General features: G+C 40.2%; 1 protein-coding gene across 2 annotated transcripts in view; it reads right to left on the minus strand.

The window, feature by feature from the left end:
• elp2 (elongator acetyltransferase complex subunit 2) overlaps window positions 1-14,269 on the minus strand; it is a 98,284-nt gene that overhangs the window by 6,989 nt on the left and 77,026 nt on the right. The window contains exons 13-15 of one of the 2 annotated variants that reach the window (XM_048611015.1): window positions 13,980-14,101; window positions 7,350-7,492; window positions 6,117-6,230 (exon numbers count right to left, since the gene is read on the minus strand). In XM_048611015.1, coding sequence (XP_048466972.1) covers window positions 6,117-6,230; window positions 7,350-7,492; window positions 13,980-14,101 — 379 coding nt within the window. The remainder of the gene's footprint in view (window positions 1-6,116; window positions 6,231-7,349; window positions 7,493-13,979; window positions 14,102-14,269) is intronic. The other variant, XM_048611020.1, reaches the window with a different exon arrangement.

Consider the following 14,269-nt stretch of genomic DNA (forward strand, 5'->3'; position numbering starts at 1 on the left):
CAACTCCCCCTCCCATTCCTCAGACGACATGTCCATCCTGGGCCTCCTGCAGTGCCACAACGATGCCACCCGAAGGTTGTAGGAACAGCAACTCATATTCCGCTTGGGAACCCTGCAGCCCAATGGTATCAATATGGATTACACAAGTTTCAAAATCTCCCCTCCCCCTGCCGCATCCCAAAACCAGTCCAGCTCGTTCCTGCCTCCCTAACCTGTTCTTCCTCCCACCTATCCCCTCCTCCCACCTCAAGCCGCACCTCCATCTCCAACCGACCAACCTCATCCCGCCCCCTTGACCTGTCCGTCCTCCCTGGACTGACCTATCCCCTTCCTAACTCCCCATCTACACTCACCTTTACTGGCCCCATCCCCGCCTCTTCGACCTGTTTGTTTCCTCTCCACCTATCCTCTCCTCTATCCATCTTCTATCCGCCTCCCACTCTCTCCCTATTTATTTCAAAACCCCCTTCCCCTCCCTCTTTTCTGATGAAGGGTCTAGGCCCGAAACGTCAGCCTCTCTGCTCCTATGATGCTGCTTGGCCTGCTGTGTTCATCCAGCCCTGCATCTTGTTGTCTCGGATTCTCCAGCATCTGCAGTTCCTACTATCTCTGATTCACCTACAATACTGTATACAGTTTTGGTCTCTATTCATGGTGGGATATTCAATCAATCATCGGAGTAAGTTCAAAGAAAGCTTATAAGATTGATTCCCATGATAAAAATGTCTTGTGAGAATAGGTTAAGCAGGTAGTGCAATGTTCATTGAAAGTTAAAAGAATGAAAGATGCAGCTGAACTTTTGTGGACTGAGGAAGACGCTGAGAAAAACTGCAGGCAGGATCCAGATCTGGATGCTCTGCTCCCACTTCTGATCCAAATTTTTCTGCAAGGGGTAAGAAAGTGACTCCCACAGGTGGGAAATCCAAGCACGACAGGGCCGTTTCAAAATGAGTTCAAAAAGATTCCATCCCGGTTGGTCCTAACAGCCTAAGGCTGCAGTATGATGGTCTCATTAGTTTTATGCAAGTTCTCTCAATAGACTGAGAAGGTCTTTTAAGTGTCACAAAGCAAAGTTTCTTTAAAATCCTCCATTCATTAAACATGGAAAAAAACCTGTCAGTGACATGTAAAAATAAGTCCTCTGCTGGATTGCTTTGATAGACAGGCCATCTGATGGAGGTTAGAAAAAAACAGATGTGGCTTATCGATGGTCATTTAGTCTCGATACAGCTCTTTGTTGACATTTCCCCAAGGACTATTACTTTGTTATCATGAATTCTTGATAAAGTTTCAAAAGTTACAATCATCTCAGCAGGAGCTCTGGGCTCACAATTCGATTGAGAGTTTAAACAGCCTATTAAAGAATTTGATATGAGGTCTGAATGGAAGTGAGTTTGTAAGAGGTTAATTATAGAAACCACTTGATATTTAAAAACTTTGGCCTTCATGAATAGGAATTTCACTACCAAGTGTATAGAAGGGAGTGCTGTATAAAATTGTTATTTCCATATTGCTCCTGATGTCTGCCCAAGATGGATGCTGCCTAAAAAATTGTGGTGACCACAAAGGGGTGAGTGGGGAATATGGACTGGCATGGAGATGATATGGGGGTTCGTGGGGGGGATGTGAGGGGAGAAGGCTACATACCTAACAGCCTCTGAAATAACTGGGATCAAGTCACAGATTATTGAGGCGGAGCCTCCAAGCAGCCTACTCTATCATCACCTAGGATCTGCTTCCAGGGTTGGAAAACCTGATGCAATTCTGACCGTCTCCCTGTAGGAAAGATTTGGTTGAATGGGACCCTTTAAGCTTAGTGGACTGCCAAGTCAGAAATCTCTCAACTCAAGCCACCCACAAAAAAATCAGCTCATGGTTTTACTGAAATGTGCAATATTCTGAGGGTTGACAGGCATGGTGCTGACAGGACATTTTGTCTCACTGTGGAATCTGGTATTGGTCCTATATATGAAAGCCAAATTTAATTTTCCTTTTAATTGACTCATTGAAGCTGTCACTTTGTTTTAAAAAGCAGCTCAGTTCAACTCCAAAACTTCTATTCTCTTCTTCCAATTCACATAAAATGATACTGAGTATATTTTCATTCTACTGTTTATTTCCCCAAAAGTATATCTATGTTCATCTATCTACATCAAACAACATTTGCCAATTTTATGCCTTGGTTTAAAAATAAGCACACATTCTTTAATCATCTGTACTCTTTCTCATTTAGTAAATTAAGATTGCTTCTAAGGCTCTTGTCTCTTTTGTACGTAAATAAAAACAGAAATACCTATCATAGATTCAAGGACACACATTAGATTCTGCTGATTAATCCAACATTAATTTATTCCTCCTGTTTCTAAGATTAAGACCATACAATCAGATGCCTCTGCTCCACTAGTCCACTGGGCCAGATAGCCTCTAAAGACTCTCCCTTTCCCAGCTCTGAAATCACATCTTTATTTAGTTTCTCTCCCTCGTCCTCTCTAGCTCCTCTTTGTGCCCAGGGCAACCTACTGACTATCAAACCTCTTTTTCTAATCCCCTTATTAGCTAACTTGTTAACAGCTCTTTGTACAGGAACTATCCTATTCTCTTCCAAATCCATTTAACCTGCCCATTTAACCCTGTGAACCATCCCATTCTATCTCTATTACCTTTTCCGTTCAAATGTCCTGGTGAGTGTAGTTGCTTTTCCTATTCATCGACCTTACCCAAGGCTCTATATTTGAATCCCTCGAATCTAGTTTCAACTTCTCCCATAGTACCAAAATTTCTCCTGGCAAAGATTAGTTATCTTGTTATCATATCAGTTTGGTGGCAGCCTTGGATACTGTTGAGTACAGTATTCTCCTCCAATGCTTCTAAGCACCATCCAGCTGGGTGGACATCAATTACCATGTTCTAAGCTGAGCTCTTTCATCAATTGCAATGGCTTCACATCCCATTCCGACACTGTCACCTCTGGTGTTTCCCAAGGGCATATCTATGGCTCCCTCTGATTTTTAATCTACATGCTGAATCTCAGTGATATTATCCAAAAGCACAGCATTAGTTTTTACATGAACCTTAACAACAAACATCCCTAACTCACAACCACTTCTCTTGATTCCTCCACTGTTGCTACATTATCAGACTGCTTGACCAACATTCAGAACTAAATCAATAGAAACTTCTTCCAAAAAAAAAATTGGGAAATCAATTTGTGCCACAAATTCTGTTCTCTAGGTACAAATTCTACTCTGTTCCCAAGCAACTGCTTGCGACTGAACCAGACCATTCACAAATTTGATCAGCTGAGTTGGGTTTCGAATCTCATATCAGTGTCATCAGTAGGACTGCATAATTTCAAGTGTGACCTTGCTTTGCTTATCTCCTGCCCCATCTTACCAGCTAACAAAATCCTCATCCATGTATTTGTTACCTCTTAATTTGACAATTTTATAGAACTCCTGTCTTCTTCAGGAACATCACTGGCTGGGCCAGCATTTAAACTAAGTAGCTTGATAGGCCACTTCAGAGGGTAGTTAAGAATCAACCAAATTGTTCAGCATCTGGATTTATATGTAGGCCAAACTGGGTAAGGACAACAGATTTCCTTAGGTAAAGGCCATTAGTACAGCAGATGGTTTTTTACAACAATAGCTACATTGCCATTAGCCAATGATATTTGTTGTCATTAGACTAGCTTTTAATTTCAGATTGGCAACGCATATTCTACCTTCTTCAGATTTGATGTCACCCAAAATTCACCTGCCTATTTTCTTACTCATACTCGGTTGCTGCAGTGCTTGCTGAAATACATTGGTTTAAGAAATACCTAGATTTTTGGAGGGCATAATTTCAGAATATGTGACCGCACATTTAAGGCTGAATTGAGGCAGAATTTCCTGTCTAAAAGGGTAGTGAATCTGTGGAATTCTTTAGCACCGAGGGCTGTAAAAGTTGAATGGTTAAGAATATTCAAGGCTGAGACAGACAGGTGTTTACTCAGTAAGGGAATCAAAGGTTATAGGGTAAAGGCAGGAAGGTGGAGTTGAGGATTACCAGATCAATATTGAACGGTGGAGGCAGACTCAATGGGCTGAATGGGCAACTTGTGCTCCTACGTCTTATAGTCTTATTTTAAATTCTCATCCTAGTTTTTAAATCTCTCCATGTCCTCGCCCTTCCTTGTGTCTAATTTTCTGTAGACCTCAACCCCCCCAGATATCTGTGCTGCTCTAATTCTGACCATAACCTTCTCCAATTCTGAGTGCTGCAAACCAATTTAAAAGAAGGAAATTGAGCAGCAAAAAGGCTCTCTCTCACCCTGAATGCTAGAATTCTAATCACCCTCAATAGGCATCAGGATTACAGAATCTTAACAAATCAGTAAAAGTGAGGATCGTGAATGTGACTGTTCATTTGCCAACATCAACACTATTGGTAACCTCTTTTGCAATAGACAGCTGTTCAACTATCCACTCTTAACAAACAATGCATAGTTTGATCAATTTTTTTCCTTAACTTTTTTCTTTCTGGACTTCTCATTTCTAATCTGTGGGTCTGCGTGTTGTGTTACTAATTCAACTGGCATCCTTTTGTTCATTCAAGGAAGCCTGATTAAATTGGCTTCTTTTAAAACATAAATTTAGTGGGATCTTGAGCCAAGGCATCTACAAGGGAAGGGATCTTTTTTAAATTGACATTGTATACAGTGGAGGAATGGTTGAATAAAGAAGGGGATCCAGTTCATCTTTCCTCATCCGGGAGATAAAAAGTTTGGGATATCCTATTTGTAACCATAATGAACTAGGGAGACTTGCCTGGGGTCTGGATGTAACAGATGGTTGTGACATGGTGAAAAGCTCAATCAGAAGGTTGCGAGTTCAGGTCTTCCCACAGAGGGGAGAACTGAAAAATCTAGATTATTACATCACTGAAGTATCAACCAAGTGTTCCACTTTTGGAGGTGGCAGCTTTCATATGAGACTCTAAACCAAGTTGGGTGGACATAAGTGGTCCCATGACACTATTTTGAACTAACAGCAGGGAGTTATCCTCTGCGCTTTTGGCCTATGTTTATCTTTTAATCAACATCACTAAAACAAAATTAACTCCTCATTATCTCATTGCCCCATGATGGCAGTTTTCTGAATGCAAATTGACTGTTGCTTTTCTTTACATTCCAACAGTGATTGCACTTCTAAAAGTACTCATTTGGCAGTAAATCACTTTGGAACATCCTGAAGTTTTGAAAGGCACTGTAGAAAAGCAAAGTTTTTTTTTATTGCTTCACCAATGCAGATTTTTTACTCAGCCGATCCTGATGACTTTAAGAGTCGACCATATAGTCTGGATTGGAGTCACATGCAGCTCACAACAGAATGGTAGGGCATCTTGAGATAAACAGTTCATGAACACAAACCTTTCTTCCTTTCTAGCGAAGGAGAATTATTCCACTTAAAATACGCTCACTAGAAATCCTGTCATTATTAGGAGACAAAAATTTTGCTTCAATCTTAAATCTGTATGTAAACATACATTTAAACTGATTCAGAACCCAGTCAGTCTAAGGAAGAAGATTTCTAAAGACTATACGTTGATGCTTGTTAACATGATGTCCAGTTTTTGTGTTTCTTTGGGAGAAAGACTATGTTTAGTTAACATATTATCAAATATAATGAAGTGCTTCTGGGTTTTTGAGACAACCAATCAATAATTTATATTACTCAAATGCACTTTAACACAATCCCAAGTATATAAATTCTTAATTGAAATCCAATACATAAGCTGCATACTCTGAATAAAATTTGTTTAAAAGCTAATGAAGCACTTTCATCCAGATATATTAACACACACTACCAAAATGCAAATGACTTCAAAATAGTTCTGTGGCACAGAAGGAAACTGAAAACTAGACATTTAAATTATAAGTTATAACACAACTGTTGCAGCCAAAGCAATTTTAAAGGGGAAGTCTTCATTTAATTAGTCCCTGTAATAATCAAATCCTGACAAAATAAACTATTCTCTTATCTTAGTCATGGCAGAAGCAAGTCATTCAAAATTGCATCTATAGCAAAGCCACAAAAGCACCTATACTGCTTGCAATCTTCAAAAAAGGATACGATTTGCCCAATTGCAAACATTTCATCCAGTCTGCATTTGCTGGACTATTTTCATGTGGTTTCCACTTGTATAATAATATATTTCCACAATCCAAACCCACTGCAAGAATGTAGCTATTAGAGAGAAAAAAAACATTTCTAACAGGAAATTATGAGTTCTAATTGACATCCAATAGAATAATAACATCCGACATTCAAGTTGGTTATGTTTCCAAACTTCAAAAGATCAAAATGCTTAGACAGATTCATTTTTTCTTTGTCAAAATGGTGCTGAGCTGTAAATTTGCATATACATCATACAGATGTAACTGAACCAGAAGTTATTTCTAGCTGAAATCTGGACTGGATTAAAGTTGAAGTACGGTCTTTTCCAGATGGATTCATTCTTCTAGAACATTGTGGAATGATCTTGCTATGAAATGTGAACACAAGGTAGCTCTTAGAACATATTATGCCTGAGTGAAAAAGAGGATGAAACCTCTGTCATGACTGGCATACCAGGTATCTTATAATGTGATTTTCATTATTTTTTTTCCTGCAGACAGCTACACTTCCAATGTGGGGCAATGTTAGCAATACTGGCTGCAGAATAATTACCCATAACATTATTTTTCTAACATGTGCCATGTTGAGAATGCAATTAATATACCTAATGGCTGAGAGTTCTTTGTGCATTATGCATATAAATAACTTAGCAAGAGATAGAATGAAGTTGCTTCATAAATACTGATTAGGTGCAGTGTGGGAAATGGAAAGCGAGGGACTTAAATTGAACTCTAATGCAAAAATACAAAATGAAACAGGTAAATGATATTTCAATAAGCTCTTGTAGAGTAAGATTTGTAAAAGAAAAGACCTGGATGGGGGAAGTAAAAATAATCATCTTCATTCCTTAGTATCTAAAAAGGTCATTTATGTTCAAAATAAACTTTCTGCATAACACATGTCTCTACGACTGTCTCAGAAATAATAAGAACTGCAGATGCTGGAGTCAGAGATAACAGTGTGGAGCTGGAGGATCACAGCAAGCCAAGCAGCATAAAAGAGCAAGAAAGTTGATGTTTCAGGCCGGGAGCCTTCAAAACGTCAACTTTCCTGCTCCTTTATGCTGCCTGGCCTGCTGTGCTCCTCCAGCTCCACACTGTGTTATCTCTATAATTGTACATCTTACTTTTGTCATTGCTGATCTAATAACTTAATGCAGAAGACAATCATATCAACTTTTCAACCTACCTTTCATCCAGACTTGTAACAGGGCTGAAGCTGACAGCTGTGGCTGCATCTCCTACATCCAGGACTGAGGAACATGGCCTGATAACACCCTGGCTGCTTCCTTCAGTTCTTCCAGCTGAAGACACATTACCCCACACAATGAGCTGTTATACGGATAGGGTTAGAGGAAAAAAAAATTGTTTAATACAAAGATCAGGGCACAACATTTAAATCAAAATTACCAATTTGAATGAGCAGAAATTAAGACTTGAGGAATCCAAACATTAGAAAAGTCAAAGGCCAGGAAAAGAACTTATACATGTAAAACATGCTAAAGTTATCCAATATGTGTATTCAGAAATTTTGTCTTCACTAACAGTTCATTGTTATGCAATTCAATTTCTAAAATAGTTATATTCATGAATGAAACACAGGAACATATAGGAATAAAAGCTTTGGTCGGCCCCAAGGTTCCCGATCAGTGTTCACAGTTTACTATCTATAAACTCTCAACTATCAGTAATCAACATTTGTACTCAAGTTCTATTAATAATTCAAGAATAGGTGGTGGGACAGCACTGTTAATAAGAGATGAAATGAGGACAGTTGAGAGAGATGATCTAGGCTCTGATAATGTAGAGGTAAAAAACAACAAGAGAAAGAAGACATTTATATGTACAGACCACCAAACAGAAGCCTCTATACTGTAGGAAAGGGTATAAATCAACAAATAATAAGGGCATGTAAAAAGAGGAGAAAAAATAATTATGGGTAACTTTAACTTTCATGTTGACTGGATTAGTCAAGTTGGAGGTGGAGTAGCGGGGCTGAGCCTGGGGCTTGTCCACTCCTGATGGCTTTGTGTTTCTTTTTTTCTTTTGTTATTTTTACTTTTGCTCTATTTCTATTTTTTTCCTTTTTTCTTCATTTACTTTAAAGCCTGGAGACTGCAAGCGATGGAGGAGGCCTCCAGCGGCAACAACGCCAGGACGAGTGGGACACAGCTCCACCCTAGCTCAGGGTCTCCCGGAAATCAACAAACAGTCCCAGGCTCACTTCCCTGGCCCGGACTCGTAGGCTGGGCCAAGGGTCCAGGTCTGCAGCTAGGCCCTGGCACCTGAAGGAGCATCAAGGAAAGGAACAGATGGCAGATCAACAGCATCATCTGAAAGAGCGTCGGGTGGGGAACAGGAGGTATGTAACCCATGCATCCCCAGGCCCATGGCTCCGGCTCAGACACGGCAGTCATGGGAGTGGCGATGACAGAGGCCTGTAACTGAGACGCCAGAGCCTGTTACAGAGACCCAGCAGCAACTGGAGGAGCAGTGGAGGAGGAACAAGAGGAGGAGGGAATGATGAATTCTATTGCAGTAAAATTGTGCATTATATTCAGTGTTTCAAGATGGCACTGGAGCATGATGACACTTTGTGTTCAAAACGTGAAAGAACACTTTTCACTGTATTTTTATATACATGTGACAATAAATCTAAATCTAAGTGTCATGGGGCCAACCAGGGAACAGGCTATCTTGAACCTAATAACAAGTAAAGAGGCAGGTTTAATAAATGACCTCGGAATAGAAGATTGCTGAGGAAGTAGTTATCATAATATGATTGAACCGGAATTCACTTCAAGAATGAGAAACTCGGGTCAGAAACAACTGTATTTAACCTAAATAAAAGGAAATACAATGAAATGAGGATAGAGTTAGCTAAAGTAATCTGGGTAGATAGATTGGCAAGAAAGACAGTAAACAAAAAGGTAGACATTTAAGGAGGTAATTTAAGACTCTCATCAAAAATATATGTAAGTAAGGAGTAAATTCTAAGAGAGAGATAAACCAAACATGGCTAACTACGGAAGTTACAAAGAGTATTAAGTTGAAAGAAAAATCATATAAGGAGGATAGCTCTGAATACTGGAATAAATTCAATCCTAGCAAAGGAGGACAAAAATGATAAGCAGAAAATAAACAACAAGTAGAAATAAGCTTCTTTAAATATATAAAAGGAAGCGAGAGGTCAAAACGAACAAGAGGCCACTCAGGAAATAAATCTGGTGGAGTAGTTTTGGGTAACAAAGAAACAGCAGTGAAGTTAAACAGATATTTTGGTTTAGTCTTTATGGTGGGAGATACTTTGAACATCCCATTCATGAAAAAGGATACAGTGGAGGAATTAAGTACCATCACCATCTCTAAAGAAGTAAACTAATGGGGCTAAAGGCAGATACGTCCCCTGGCCCTAATGGCTTGCATCCTGGGATCCTAAAAATAAACTCACTACAGAGATAGTGGATACATTGGTTGTAATTTTCAAAAAAATCAATGGACTCTGGAAGAGTACTGGAGGATTGGAAAGCTACCAATATGATACCTCTATTCAAAAGGGAGGGAAGCAAAAAATAGGTCACGATAGGCTGATTAGCTTAATCTCTATTTTTGGAAAAATGTTGGGATCAATTATTAAGGAAGTAATCACCGTAATTTTGAAAAATTATAATCTAGTTGAGCAGAGTAAGCAGGCTTCATGAAAGGGAAATCATCTCGGACTAACCCATTAGAATTTTTTCAGCAAGTCTCAACTAGAATGGATCAAGGAGAACCAGATGCATGATATTTGGACTTACTGAAGGCTTACAAAAAGGTGCATAAATGAAACAGCAAGTAGGATGACAGGCCGTTGATCAGGTTGGTTACCTATACAGTGGGGGGAGCAGAGCTGAGACTCAAAATGTTTACAAAATAGATTAATGATTTGGAGGAAGGAAGGGAATGTACCGTAGCTAAATTTGCAGATGACACAAAAACAGGTGGAAAAGGAATTGCGAGAAGGTTAGTTTACAGAGAGATATTGATACATTAAGCAAGTGGGCAAAAACATGGCAAATGGAGCATAATGTGGGAAAATGTGAAGTTGTTCATTTTGGAAGGGAGAGTACAAGAACAGAATACGATTTAAATGGGGAAACACTGCAGAAATCTGCAGCACAAGGGGAAGTGGGGGTATTTGTGCACAAAACACAGAGCTAGCACACTGCTGCTGCAAGTAATCAGGAAGGCTGATGGAATGTTGGCCCCATTTCAAGGGGGTTGAAATGTAAGAGGAGGGAAATACTACAAAATTTATGCAAAATGCTAGTGAGGTGACATCTGGAGCATTGTGAGCAGTTTTGGTCCCTTATTTAAGGAAAAATATTATTTCACTGGAGGCAGTTCCAAGAACGCTCACTAGGATGAACCTTGGTATGGAGGGATTGCCTATGAACAAAAGTTAAACAGATTTGGACTCTACTCACTGGAATTTAGAAGAATGACAGGTAAGCTCATTGAAACATATAGTCTTCTTAAGGGGATTGACTGGCTAAATGCTGAGGGAATGTGGGGGAGTGTAGGACTAGAGGGCATAGTCTCAGAGCTAAGGGTGTGAACTTAAGACTGAAATGAGCAGGAATTTCTTCTTTCAGAGAGTTAACTGTCTTTGACCTTGTCACAGAGAGCTGTGGGGCCAGAGACCTGTGTATATTTAAGGCTGAGACAAATTTCTGATCAGTAGGGGAATCAAGGGTTATGGGCAAAGAGCAGGAGAGTGGGCACAAGGGATTCAGATCAGCCATGATCCTACTGAACAGCACAGTAGGCTCGAGGGGCCAAATGGCCTTCTCCTGTTCTATTTCTTAAGGTCTTATTTGTTTCGAATAAAGCGCAAAGACTATTAAACTTCTGTGCAGGATTGGTGATGTACTTAAAAGGTAAACCTTTCCTCATGTGCTATCTGACAAAATTCCTGTCATGCAATAGAACTGAATACAGTTACAGCACTAAATTTATAATTATTGCAGAGGTTTGTGAAATACCAAATAACCAGCTCCTGTATGGTGCCAAATTCTTAGTCAAACATTGCATAACCAGTCTGTATCCAAGCGTGTACACTGATCAAGTAAGTTGATTTTCTCTGATGTTTGGCTGCATTTGAGGCCATAAGGTATATAAGCAGAATTAGGCTATTTGGCCCATCGAGTTTGTTCTGTCATTCAATCATGACTGAATTGTTTCTAAATCCTGCCTTTTCCCCATAGTCCTCATTCCCCTTTCTAATCAAGAACCTGTCGCTATCTTAAGTAAATTTAATGACTTGATCTCCACAGCCTTCTGCAGCAATAAGTTCCACAGATTAACCACCAACTGGCTGAAGAAATTCCTGCTCATCTCAGTTCTAAAGGGTCGTCCCCTTATTCTGAGGCTGTGTCCCTTGGGTCCTAGTCTCTCCTACTAGTGGAGATGCCTTCTCTAAACCCACTCTGTCCAGGCCTCTCAATATTGTGTAGATTTCAATCAGATCCACCCTTCTCCTTTTAAACCCCATCTAGTACAGACCCAGAGTCCTCGATTCCTCATATGACAAGCCTTCATCCCTAGGATCATTCTTATAAACCTCCTTTGGACCCCTCAAATGTTAGCAAATCCTTTCTTAAATACAGGCCCCAAAACAATATTCCAAATGCAGTCTGACCAGAGCCACATACAGCCTCAGCAGTACATCTCTGCTCTTGTATTCTTGCCCTCTTGAATTGAATACTAACATTGTATTTGCCTTCCTAACTGAACCTGCATGTTAACCTTAAGAGAATCCTGAACTAGGACTCCCAAGTCCCTTTGTGCTTCAGATTTCCAAAACATTTTCACTTTTAGAAAATGGTAAGAAGAATAGAGGTGTAAACTAGAGTGCTTAACCTCACACTTTCCCCACTGTATTCCATCTGCCACTTCTTTATCCACTCTCCTAGTCTGTCCAAGTCCTTCTATAGCCACGCTGCTTCCTCAACACTACCTGCTCCTTCAACAATCTGCAAACTTAGCAACAATGCCTTCAGTTCTTTCAACCACAGATTATTAATGTAAATCATGAATAGTTGTGGTTCCAACACTGACCCCTGTGGGACTCCACTAGTCACAGGCTGCCATACTGGAAAAAAAAATGTTTTATCCCCACTCTCTGCCTTCTGCCAGTCAGCAAAACCTCTATTGCCAGTACCTTGCCCCTAATACCATGGGCTCTGGTCTTATTTAGCAGCCTCCTGTGCTGCACCTTGTCAAAGGCCTTCTGGAAATCCAAATAGTACACGTCCACTGGCTCTCTTTTGTCTAACTTGCTTGTTACCTCCTCAAAGAATTCTAACATATTTGTCATGCATGACCTTCTCTTGATGAAGCCATGCTGACTCAGCCCTATTTTACCATGCACTTCCAAGTACTCAGCAATTTTATACTTAACAACAGACACAAAAATCTCACCAATGACCGATGTCAGGCTGTCCAACCTATCACTTTCTATCTTCTGCCTCCCTCCCCTTCTTAAACAGGGGTGTTAAGTTAACCATTTTCCAGTCCTCTGGGACCTTCCTTGACTCCAGTGACTCCAAGATCACTACCAAAACCTCCTCAGCTTCTCCTTCAGAACTCTGGGGTGGTCTAGGTTAGATTTATCCACCTTCAGGCCTTTCAGCTTCCCCAGCACTTTCTCCTAAGTGATAGCCACTACACTCACCACTGTCCTTGACTCTCTTGAAGTTCTGGTATGCTGCTGGTGTCTTCCACCTATTCAATCACACTCCTGACTTGAAGCTTGTTATAATGGAGCACCTTAGTCACATCATGAGATGAAACTTTTGCCAAAGTATTATACCTTTTCCTTCTTACTGTAGCTATTAGTATAGCTGATCATATAGAGCTTTCTAGCCAATTGTGAATCCCATAATTCTGATGATGGGAAACAAAGCGTGCCATTTTCTCATCGTCGAGGTGGTGAGTGGGAAAACAATGAATGGAAAACAATGCAGTGACTTAGTGCTGGAAAGAAACTTACCATCTCTCATCAGCTCAGCAATCAAGAGCTGGCTAAGAAAACCACAGAGGACTTTCTTGGCTTACCAGCTATTGCAGACCCTAAATAGTCAATTAATGGCCAGTTAAAGGCCACAAATCGCCACCTCTCCAACTACCTGCCTCCCCAGCAATCAGAGGCACAGGTGTAGGGGGCAAAGGGGTGGTCTCTGAAAGCCATCACTTTCCTTGCCTCTAAGCCCCTTTTCCTTGCCATCTCCACCCACAAGAAGGAAAAAAAAACTTCTTGCTACTGAATCCCCCGAAGAGTTGACTTCGAATACTGGCTCTTAGGACCAAGAAACTGCTGGCCTAGTGACCCAGCACCTAAGTGTCAAGGCCTTTCTGAAGAAGGGTCCCGACCTGAAACGTCAATTTTCCTACTCCTCTGATGCTGCCTGGTCAGCTGTGTTCCTCCAGCTCCACACTGTGTTATCTCTAACTATTTACTCTTCTGATTTTCAAAATTAATAAATTCAACTGAAGAGAACATACATTTTACAAGAAGCTCAAATTTTCAATCATATGCCGCAGGTTGTTTATTTTCTGAGACTGAAACCTGAACAGAAAACTTGAAACATTGACAGAAAATCAAGACATTGTAAAATTAAGTAGAAAACTACTTTTTTAAAAGAAATATGAATGCAATCTCACACATACTGCAGTCATGTGAAAACCAAATCTTCTTAGTACACTTCCCAAAACCATTTCCTTAAGGATTATGCAACATTATCATTGACCCCCCTGTACCACTATTCTAAACACTCACCTTCTTGTCACGGCTACCAGTGACAAAGTATTTACTGTCGAAAGTCCAGTCACAAGTCCAAATAATTCGGCTATGTATGGATGTATTTTTATCCGTGTGTGCAAACAGGGAGAAAAAAGGATCTGAAATTAAAACAGAAATAAAATGCAGATATGGTCCAAGTTAATTCTACTATTCACTTAGTAGTAAAAACATCATTGATATAAACGTGAGATAACAAGGTGTAGAGCTGGATGAACACAGCAGGCCAAGCAGCATCAGAGGAGCAGGAAAGCTGACGTTCCAGGTCT

The sequence above is a fragment of the Rhincodon typus genome, chromosome 2 (genome assembly GCF_021869965.1).
Source record: "Rhincodon typus isolate 14 chromosome 2, sRhiTyp1.1, whole genome shotgun sequence".
Taxonomy (NCBI): domain Eukaryota; kingdom Metazoa; phylum Chordata; class Chondrichthyes; order Orectolobiformes; family Rhincodontidae; genus Rhincodon; species Rhincodon typus.